This window comes from Ptychodera flava, chromosome 13, assembly GCF_041260155.1.
Source record: "Ptychodera flava strain L36383 chromosome 13, AS_Pfla_20210202, whole genome shotgun sequence".
Classification (NCBI taxonomy): Eukaryota; Metazoa; Hemichordata; class Enteropneusta; family Ptychoderidae; genus Ptychodera; species Ptychodera flava.
In genome coordinates, this window is record NC_091940.1 from 34,595,701 (window position 1) to 34,607,717 (window position 12,017).

Here is a 12,017-nt window from a genome sequence, read left to right on the forward strand (position 1 = left end):
TAAGCAGTTGGAAACTTTATTTAATCCACGAGCTTCAAAATGAGGCCCCAAAAGTGGTAGTTTAAAAAAATGTTGTAAAAGTTTAAGAGTCGGAATATCTGTCCCCGAGGTGCATACACAAAAAGTTGTTTCAGTTGAGTCCGAGAATAAGAAACTCTACTTGTTGTCTACAGAATGTCCTTTCAATACATTAGCCCATGACAGACAATATTTTTACTAAGATGTATTATTCTAGGATTTTAGTGGAAACATTATTAGCTCCCATAGCCATATGTATATATGGCAATGGAAGCTATTCTTATAGGCTAGGGAAATGTCTGTATGTATGTATGTCTGTATGTCTGTATGTCTGTCCGTCAACATCAAAAACTCCAAAACCGCTGTACATTTCATCTTGATATTTGGTGTGTACATGGATGATGGGCTGTAGATGAGATTTTGTTCAAATGAAGTTGTTATTGCCAAAAATATGCAAATTAAGTGAAAAAATGTAAAAACAGTCAAAATTGAAAAAACTCAATAACCACTGAGCAGATTACATGAAAAATTAGCATGTAAGTACTTTGGGCTGACATGAAATGATTGTGCACATCTTGGGTCAGTATCTTGGACTTGCTATTTTTCATGAATTTTTTGTAATTTTCTCCCATTTTTGGTCAAAAAATCTCCTGCTCTGAAACCACAAGTCCGATGATTTGAAACTTGGTATGGAAGTGCATAGGAGTGACCTTTCCCAAATTTGGGCAAATCGTGGTGAAATTTGCATATTTTTAGTTTACACGTCCATAGACTCCCATGTATAAGGCAGATCTCCATAGACTCCCATGTATAAGGCCACGAAATAAAAATTTAGTTTCTCATCGTATTCATATTGCAAAAAGGATGCAGTGACACAATTTTAGTCCCCATGGATGAAGTCCAGTGAGCTTATAAATTGGGTCATGTCCTTCTGTTCGTCCATCCGTGAGTCCATCCATTCAAGCAGATATCCCGGATATTTTGACAAAATATCATGTGACCTTGATGACCTTTGATCTCAAATATACATATTTGTCCATAACTCAGTAACCACAAGTGCTACCACCCTTCATATATGGTATGATGGGACAGCTTATGACGCCATATATTGTACTCATTAATTATGCACATATCTAATTTTGAGCGAGCCAATAGAGCTAGAGGTCTGATTTTTGGTATAGGGATAACTTAGCAAAACAATTTTTTTAACAAAATGTCACGTGACCTCGGTGACCTTTGACCTCAAATATACATATTTGTCCATAACTCAGTAACCACAAGTGCTACAGCCTTCATGTATGGTATGATGGGACAGCTTATGACGCCACATATTGTACCTCATTAATTATGTGCATATCTAATTTTGAGCGAGCCAATAGAGCTAGAGGTCTGATTTTTGGTATATAGGGATAACTTAGCAATACAATTTTTTTGACAAAATGTCACGTGACCTCGGTGACCTTTGACCTCAAATATACATATTTGTCCATAACTCAGTAACCACAAGTGCTACACCCTTCATGTATGGTATGATGGGACACCTTATGACGCCACATATTGTACCTCATAATTATGCACATATCTAATTTTGAGCGAGCCAATAGAGCTAGAGGTCTGATTTTTGGTATATAGGGATAACTATAGGAGAGAAATTTTTTGACCAAATGTCATGTGACCTCGATGACCTTTTACCTAAAATATATGTTTATGTCAATAAATAAGTAACCACAAGTGCTATGTCCTTTGTATTTAGTAGGATGGGAGACCTTATGACAACACACGCTTTACCTCATTAATTATGTACACATCTAATTCTGGGCAAGCGAATAGAGCTAGAGATCTGATTTTTTGGCATATAGGGATTAATTAGCAATATAATTTTTTTTTCAAAATGTCATGTGACTCGATGACCTTTGACCTTGATTATATACATATATATGCATATTTCAGTAACCACAAGTTCTATACCCTCCAATTTTGATAGGATATTAGACCTTAAGATGTCACATCTTGTACCTCATTATAATGCGCATATGTATTTCTTGGCTGGCCAATACTGCTAGAGGTCTGATCTTTTTTCCCGATTTAGAACCATAACTTAGACATGCCTCATGTGTTTCAAATTGGGAACAACGACAACGACATAGACCTATGTGCCCATAGATCTCAACGTATACACTCCAGTGATACTTCTTAATGACCACATTTTCCTGCCCCATCAAGACTAATACTCCTATTACAAGTGGGGACTATGTCATTGTAAATGACTTGTTGAGTTAATGGTTGTATCACAGTATTCGATATATCTAATTCTGTATTTTTTCCATTTTATATTCTGAATAATTACATTAAACATATTTCACTGTCTCCAGTACATTTCATTTAAGTATTTTCACTTCATGCACTTTATCCCTTTCACACATGTTCAAATATCTGACCAGAGAACAAACACTAAATAGTCCAGGATGGGAGCTACAGTGTCATTGACGCTATTTTTAGCTACTATAGACTATAGTCTATAGAAGCTATTGGGATGGGTATCCGTCCGGCGTCCGTCGTCAGTCTGTATGTATGTATGTATGTATGTATGTATGTATGTCCGTTTGTGAGGCGTCCGTCCACTCAAGTATCTTGAGAACCGCAGTACTTACTGATTTGATATTTGTTGTGTAGATGACAAATATGATTTGAGAAACTCTCGTTTTTAATTTTTGATATTGTTGAAAATAGGCAAATTAATGCCAAAAAAGGTGTTTTTGGTAAAAAATCTTCTTCTTCATAACCGCTGGTCAGACAGCTTTGTTATTTGGTATACAGGTCCCTAGGGATAACCCAACTTAGATTTGTTCAAATTGTGATGAAATATGCAAATGTGTATTTTTAAGGAATTTTTTTGTCATTTTTGGTCAAATTTGACTTACATTGTATGTAATTCTTGTACTGTATAAACCCTATCAATTCACCCAGAAAAAATAATTAATATGATTTTAAATAATTGAATTAATTAGGAAATCATCAAAGCCAAAATAATTTTAGTGTGGAATTATCAGAAAGTTCAACTTTTTTTGACAGTTCATAGTGAAGTTGGAGGATTAAAACATGTAAAGGCAACTTTCCTGAATCCCAACTTTGATATATCTGAACCACCATTTATGTTATCTGAAAGAAATTGCTCATAATAGTTTGTCATGATAGGGTGGTCAAATAAATAGAGATAGAGAAAGTTCTAATTTCCATTTATGGTTGACTTGGTAAGGATAAAATAAGATTACTTTTTGAGGAAAAAAATAGAGTGGTCAATTAAAAGAGTGGTCAAAGTGATAGGGTTTTTATGGTAAAGCTTGGCTGTAAGATTCCTCATGTGCTATTTATAGCAATTATGCAATCTGTGTAAACAGTGCAGTGAAAGTGTAACATGATTCCTTATAATGCTTTTGATGACCTTGAACTTCTTAAGTTTCAAACATTTGTCTCTTCAGTGTGCTTTCTCTGAGTACGTACAGTCTCAACTTATTCAACAGAATTACTTACAATGTTAATTTGAAAGTTAAATGTGCTTGGTTAATAGGATGAAAATACTGATAAAGGTAACCAGCTTAAGATTCTTTATAACCTGACAGATATGCTGTTTTTTATGACTTAATCTTGATTTAAGCAAGTCTTGTTTACTTTAATTAGAATGTAATTAACTCTGGTTTATTTGCCATTATAGACTAATATAGTCTGATGAAATATGCAAATCTGTATTTTACGGAATTTTTTCCATTTTTGGTCAGGCCATCCTGAAATGAGCTATCAAAGATATCCACCTTCTTCATCAATACATGTCTCACAAAAGGTTAACACAGCAGAGCTCTGTCAACTGTTTAGTTGCTTGTTTTTTCAAAACCACTGGTCAGACAGCTTTAATATTTGGTTTACAAGTCCCTAGGATGACCTTAGTGAGATAATTTCATACAGTCAGGAAATACTTAATTTTGTATCCATGTCTATAGTAGCTTCAGGGACTTTGGCCCTATGTTTTTTAAAGTTATTGCGCATTTTTTTTTTTGAAGTAATTTAAACTTTTTTCTAGTTTAAGTCATATGTTAGCTGCCAATTTGCAATAATTTTCATTTAACTGTGGATGTGTTCTTTATGATTGCAGGTATCATTGGACCTGCTTGTTCTAATGAAGCAGAAACTATCGCTGGGATGTCCAAGTATTTCAGAAATATCATGATCAGTTACAGTTCAGAAGCACCACAACTGTCAAACAGGGACAAGTATCCATACTTTTACAGAACATATCCACCTGCAAGTGACCACGCGTAAGTTGGGGGACAGATTGACCAAGAAACTCAGTCTATTCACGGTTACTCTACCTCATTCCATGGAGTGTGGGGTGCACAAACTACATGTGCTCCTACGATATTTAAGTGTCACATTCATATTATCTGATTTAATGCTGTGATTGGACTATAATATTATAAACAGCATGCTGATTGGTTGACCAAGTTTTCAGGAGGCCAATAGGATTCGGAATAATGAGTTAGAATATAAGACCAATGGCTTCAGGCTCATCAGGTGTTTTATCATCTTAAAAGAATTATTCCAAAATATACTGTCAAACAAGCATATCAGGAAAAAGACATCCTTCAAGCTTATGATTACTAAATAATGATGTGTGGAAAAATGTCATGTTCAAAGTTGTGTTTGATTGAATTGTGATGAGCAGTATTAGAAGCATTTGTATATTGATAACACGAGTTGTGAAAAATTGATGTTTTGTGATAAGTAATTTCTTTCTTTGAATACAATGTTAGTACCGTACCTATCTTTGCTGTTGTTGCAGGGATTGTTACGTACTGTTATTTGAATACTTTGACTGGACTCAGTGTGCAACTCTAACTGAAGATGGAAATGATTTTATTCAAACTTTGAATGTACTCCATGAGACGTTTGCAACCAACAACATCAATGTCATATCAAGTCGTAAATTTCCAGCTTACCAACATTCATTGGACATGTCACTCTACATCTCGGAGATCAAAGATAAAAAAGCCCATATTGTCATCGGAAACTTTTATGAATATGCTGCAAGAGCTGTGTTGTGTGAAGCTTACCATCAAGTGAGTGTAAAACAGTCAATAATATCTGTATTTCGTCAGTGATCAACCAGTTTAGATAGATTTTATTGGTTAATTTTATGAATACTCTCATTGACCAACCAATGTAATGAAACTTGTCTCCTGATGTTATCAATGATTAGCCAATTAAATTACTTCCTCAGATTATATTACCTGTGTTTAACCAATCAAATTGAGTCATCTTCTGATGTTATCAATGATTAGCCAATTAAATTACTTCCTCAGATTATATTACCTGTGTTTAACCAATCAAATTGAGTCATCTTCTGATGTTATCAGTGATCAATGTATCAAATTAATTCTGATCTTGTCACCATATTTACTCCCATTTTCACTAGAAATTTCAAGTAATTTAAACTTTTAAGTTTACCAATCACACATTTTTGGTGTTTCTCGCAGAAAGCCACAGCACATGACGGTTATCAGTGGTTTGTACCATCATGGTTCTCACCAAACTGGTGGGACACCGATTACTTCAACAGTGCAGCTCACTCACCAAGGGAGAGTGTACCATGTACAACAGCTGAGATGGCTGTCGCTATACAGGGACTGATGACCTTCTCCACAACCAACTTGCAAGATGAAAATAAAGAAGTGATAGGTGGAGTTACCAGAAGGGAATTCTATGACAAATACCATGAGATTGTAGAGAGTCAGGTTAGTGTGTTGCCATGGTGAAAATTGATGTGAAGAATTGTTCAGTGAAATTCAATATTGCTATGGATAACTCATCTTTCTAAGCATTAAGGGCCAGAACTTTTGTGTATCTGTTCTTCAAAACTAGTTTCTTGTTTATCTCCATAGACCATATTAAACCTCCAGATGTCCTGCTAATTGTCACCACACTGCTTATGTGTATGCTTTCCACACATTTGGTGGCCCGTTAAGATGCAATGGAAATAGACATTCTACAAAATTCAAGTACTAGTTTGCAGTGCTGGGAAAGAAATTATAATTCTAGTTGACATGAACCATTGACTTTTGTCATTTATTGATCTCAGATGCATGGCTAAATTACTAATATAGTATGTTTTCAAAATTGCAACAAAATCAGAAAAGTAACAATTAATTCAGTATCTAGTGTTTGCAATATTTTCAATAAGTTTTCTACATGTTCTCCACCAGTGTCACAAGAACTTTAGATTACCATTTCATTGTGTATTTTACACTTGACAGGGTATACCACCATCATCTTATGCACCCTATGCGTATGATGCAGTATGGGTAATGGCCGTAGCCTTGGATAGATTACTGGAATATGATGTGTTTGCTCTCAGCACAATCACATCCAATGAAACTGTACAGTAAGTCACACTATTATTCCATTCACTTTCTGTCATGAAGTGTATGTTCTCAATGCAGTCAATAATATTTTCTCAAGTCTTGTATATATTCTTAATATACTTAGTGCAATTTTCTGATGTCTTATGATAATCTCAATATACTCAATAAAAATTTTCTCACTCGTGCAAATTTAAAGACAAAGGCATAAAAAAATGAGTAATTTCTTTAATAGCCCATCAGGGCATCTCTTTTTTGGTTTGTATGTTTTGTAAAACTAGTCTGCATATTGTAACATCTCAATTTCTACACATACAAAAAATCCCAAATCAGTATATTCTACAATCTTTTTGTTTTGTAAATATCACTGTGAATTCATCAAATCATATTTAACAATAATCAGGCTAGATTGGAAAATTGTGTCATATTGAAAAATAGGCCAATGATTTGCCCAAGTCTAGTATGAAAATGATTAATGTATCAACTGCAAACATTTTATCATGTTGTTTTCACAGGACATATATGGATTTCATCGATGACACAGATTTCAAAGGCCTGACTGGTGATGTGTATTTTGATGGAGCTGATCGTATCTTTCCCATTGACATTCTACAGACTTTTCCAAATGTCTCCATAGTATGTACCTCAATATTACAAATTTCGAAGCTGATATCTATAAGAAACTGCAGTCATTTTCTTATTATTACAAGTATCCATTGTATTATCCAAAAATTCCATGTTCTTTACAACAGAAACATTTGAATTCATTCAGCAAAAACACAAGAAGTAAAAATTTCTTTCAGCATTTTTTTCCCTTTCACTCTTTTCAACCACAAAGAAAAGCAATTCCTTGATGACATCATGGCGCAAATATAGATTTCAGCCATTTAAATTTGTCTTTTCTTTCTTGTAAATCAGAATATTGGTTTATATATTCCTGGAAGAGAGAATGAAAGTAATACATTCACAGTGTTTGATAATAAAATAATCTGGGTGACTGGCTATCCACCGACTGATGGCAAATATGGTAAGAAATTTCCTTTCAGTATCCCTTTCAGTATCGTGGTTTGGTCCAGACCTATTGCCATCGATGGTGATCATGGATCTGTTTACGTTGAATTAGGGTATACAGGTTAAAGAGCTTTACATATTTTGGTCTATTTTGTCAGTTAATATAACAGGTTGTAACACTGGAGGATTTTTCGTCGATCATTTAATGTATGCTGATGATATTTGTCTGATTTGTCCTTCTGTTAAGGGGACTCAGAAGTTGGTCAATATTTATAGCGACTATGGTGATAATCACAATATTTTATTTAATAACAAAAAGACCGATTGTATGTGTGTAACATATATCTGACGCTTCTATGATTTGTCACATTCCTTCTGTATATCACAATGGAGTTAAATTAGCATTTGTCACAAAGAAGACACATTTGGTTTTTGTTCTCAACAATCACTTTTGTGATTATGACAATATTGAGTGACAGATGAGATGCTTTTATATATCAGCTAATATGCTTATGACAAAATTTTCTCGATGTACAGACATTTAAAGTTTTTAACACAACAGCATAAAATACAAGCCTCATACTGTTTTACTTTGTTTAGATTACATACCATGCGTCTTCGGAGAACCACTCAGACAAGCTTTGAACACAGAGTGTTCTACGATTGTTATAATCGTCAACATACTCATCTTTGGGACTGTTTTCCTGATTATTTTTGTCTCATGTGTCATCTTTAAGAAAAAGTGAGTACTTTATTGTAGTCCTTGATATTAACATTCGCTGAGCATGATTTGTCCAAGTTCAATGTTTGCAAGTATGTAAAACAAAAGATTTAATCGTGTATCTGCTAACTCTGTCTGACCCTAATGGTCAGAGAAGATGGACCAAACATAAATGACTGACTCTTTCAGTCTAGCATTTATGGAGATAGACTCAACCACAGTCCCTCCACAAAAGGGACCTGGACTAAGAAAGGTGGACTCCCAATTATTTTGCCACGAGTTCCACTTTGGTATATCAAATAAATCATGGTACTTAGCAGCAGATAGTTTGCAAATTATATGTACATGCACAAATGTGACCAAAACTGTGGTTAAAACACTGCAAATAATGTAGTTTTCAGTAAAATAATTTTTGACCTTTCAACTCAGGTGAACATGTAAACTTTTCATACTTTCCAAGGAAGTTACTCACTTCATACATTATTTTTGGCTCCTGTCCCGATTTACAAATTTTAATCAGTTGTTTTAAAGTCATAGTGTTATTTAAAGTGACAGTTAACACTTCTCAGCATTCTACAGGTCAAGGTGATAAACATCTTGGTAAAACAAAGATAAGGCAAAATTTGGCCATAGAGGGCAGGTTTCCAAAATTTAAATTAACCGCACACCCCACATATGTGTTTATAATTAACAACTTGACAATTCATCCTCCATTACAGATATGACAGAAAAGTAAAAGCTACAGATGAGAGAATGAGAGAGCTTGGACTGATGTTAAATGAAGGATTTTTGTCAATGGACGATTGGGAAATGCCAAGAGAAAATATTGTGTTGAATCGTAAACTGGGAGAAGGTGCCTTTGGCACAGTGTATGGTGGAGAAGCCATGATTGAAGGACAATGGCTGGCTGTGGCTGTGAAAACACTTAAAGTTGGATCATCAATTGAAGATAAAGTAAGCAAGATTTCTCCCCTTATCAATACAGGTTTTCTGTAACTACTTCCCGAAGTAAAGCCAATTTACATACATGTTCCAATCATGAAATCACAGCCGTCATGTGACGTACAGGTCTAAGTTTGTCTGTCACCTCAGGTCAAATCACCTACTATTTACTAATATCTGATAATCAAAAATTGCTACTACACCCAGTGTAAACTGCATCAGGAAAAGTAAACTTTTTTATTTAAAAAAGAAACACAAGAAAAAGTTCATTTTATATTCCACAAGCTTCAAAGTGAGTTTGATCCCATGCAAGAAGTAGACTTGTATAAAGAACTCTATAAAATTCGAGAACCTGAACCCCAATATCGCATTCTACCTCAAGAGACATAAAAATGGCAATTTAATGATAAATTTTATGATTTATCATCAACAGTTAGATTTCCTGAGTGAAGCTGAAGTCATGAAGCAACTGGATCATGTGAACATCGTGTCACTACTTGGAATTTGTACAAGAGGAGAACCCGCATACACAGTCATGGAATATATGCTACATGGTAAATTACACTCTTTGTATTTTATCTGCTAGTTGAATTGAAAATTGACAATATTTCAAAGTCTACAAAAGACATGTATGTGCAGTAGAAGAAACCAACATGAAGTGTGTATGTTTTTCAATTACCTATTTCAGCCATTTTATAATTTTTTGTAATTTAAACTACAAAGCTATGTGATCACCATCTTAATCTAAGATCCCTTGGCTCAAGGCATGATTGATCTCATGAGAATACATTGTCTTTATGATAACAGGGGACTTGAAGACTTTCCTGTTGTCAAGGAGACAGTTTGTTTCACAACCTGACAAAAAAGGAGCAGAAGAAATCTCTGAGGAGAAGCTCACAGAGATGGCATTTGATGTTGCCGCTGGTCTGGACTACCTTTCCAAAAAGAACTTTGTTCACAGGTTAGTCGTCAACTTCTGATCTTGAATGTGGATAGCTGTACACATCAAGTTCGAAATTGTGGTTCAACCTTGTTTTCTGCGGTGAAGTTTTGCCTCTCAAGAGGAAAATGAGGTTCAAAGAGTTACTTGTTCACCCTAATTCTGAATGAGCAGATCCAAAATCAACATGATAACAATGGGTTTCAGCCACACCTTGGTGGTGAAAGGACTAAGGGTAGATGTACCAGTTGAAGTCAAATTGCTAATTAGAAAATTTCAAGTGACATGTCATCACAAAGTGCTATTCATCCATTTATGTATGATATTGAATGGAAGTACTTACCAGCATCCATCATCCTAGATAGCATGAAATGTACTTGATTTGGAAAATTGACATCAATTATGGAATGGCTCTCACTTTTACTAATAGTAATATGACATTTTGGTCAATTGCAGGGATCTAGCCTGTCGTAACTGTCTGGTCCATGCCAGTCTTGTTGTCAAAATAGGTGACTTTGGAATGACAAGATCTCTGTATGATTCAGATTACTATAGATATGGAAAGAAAGGTAAGTTTTAGAGAATAGATGTAACACAGCCCATGGAAAATGTGTATGTAATGCATCCTAGGACTTCTGGTGCTTACATGATGACTAAAAGTGACTTTCAGAGAAAAGTTGTGAAAAACTGTACAGTTTTTATTTAATTGGTGAATACCTGGCTAAGGAGCAGCATCAAAGTATTTGTTTTAGAAATACTGCAATCATTGTTCATTATCACAGGCAAACTTAGCTTTGCCATGTGGCATGCTAGGCAACCAAGACTCTGGCTTCAAATCACACAAAAGCTTGTCTACCTTATGATTTGATATATTGTTCTATAATTTGCTTATTTCAGTAATGTCTGTACTTTTGCTTATTTGTTTGTTTCTTGTTGATTCCCTGCTACCATGGTTCTATCCTTGATATCATATTTATTATTACCAATATTGTCAAAAATTATTACATGTTATGTGAATGTAATTTTAATCATTTTTTGTTTATTTTGAAGTATGAAACTGGATAAATCAAACATTGACGTGGGACTATGATATGTAAGAATGACATTTATTTGTATTTTTCCTTTGTTCCAGGAATGTTACCTGTGAGATGGATGGCACCAGAGAGTCTCCTTGATGGACTCTTTACAATGAAGAGTGATATATGGAGTCTTGGTGTTGTATTTTACGAAATTGTCACCTTCGGGAGTTTTCCATACCAAGGGTTGTCCAATACACAAGTTTTAGAAGCTCTGAAAAATAAAGAAACATTGAAATTGTCCGATGAATGTAGTCCAGAATTGTAAGTAATATTGTCATCTTAAAAATTATATGTTGTTTCAAAGGGAAATTATATTAGTGACGTTCACAAAACTCCTGGCACTGTTTAACCAACTGAACTCTGACACGCACCCTCACCCCGTAACCTTTGATATCATGAGCTTAACATATACACAGGGTGCTAATGGTTGGGCTGAATTAATAAATAGTTTGAAAACATGATAGCAAAACAGATGTGAGATGGTTTAATTATGTTATTACAACTTTTAATGTTGTCCAACCAAGATTTGGAACCAAGCTTTTTCCTCAATTATATATTACATATAAAGAAAATTGTGAAAATTTAAATGCGGCCTCTTACTTTTGATTATAATCTCATTAATTTTTCAAGTCAAGTGCACGTGTCAATGGGAAATAGTTACCTAAAAGGCAGTGTTTTCGGTTGAATAGTCCAATAGCTTTGAACAGTCACAAATTAAAACCAATCCAAGAATTGTTAAAATTCCATGCAAAAGGCTTGCACAGCAGATTTTCTAGCCACTATAAAATATGTGACACTTAACAACATCCAATATTTGTCTCTCTATAATTTAATTCATGACCCAATTTATCTGAATGACCACTTCAAAAATTGTGAGGTGAAAATGATATAAAAGG

The 12,017-nt window shown here is 34.5% G+C and overlaps 1 protein-coding gene across 1 annotated transcript in view; it reads left to right on the plus strand.

Moving 5' to 3' along the window:
- LOC139148261 (uncharacterized) overlaps positions 1-12,017 on the plus strand; it is a 31,139-nt gene that overhangs the window by 16,903 nt on the left and 2,219 nt on the right. Inside the window, exons 7-18 of the mRNA XM_070719608.1 lie at positions 4,166-4,328; positions 4,853-5,129; positions 5,547-5,804; positions 6,324-6,451; positions 6,944-7,064; positions 7,347-7,455; positions 8,040-8,181; positions 8,880-9,114; positions 9,536-9,656; positions 9,910-10,063; positions 10,499-10,611; positions 11,175-11,382. Coding sequence (XP_070575709.1) covers positions 4,166-4,328; positions 4,853-5,129; positions 5,547-5,804; positions 6,324-6,451; positions 6,944-7,064; positions 7,347-7,455; positions 8,040-8,181; positions 8,880-9,114; positions 9,536-9,656; positions 9,910-10,063; positions 10,499-10,611; positions 11,175-11,382 — 2,029 coding nt within the window. The remainder of the gene's footprint in view (positions 1-4,165; positions 4,329-4,852; positions 5,130-5,546; positions 5,805-6,323; positions 6,452-6,943; positions 7,065-7,346; positions 7,456-8,039; positions 8,182-8,879; positions 9,115-9,535; positions 9,657-9,909; positions 10,064-10,498; positions 10,612-11,174; positions 11,383-12,017) is intronic.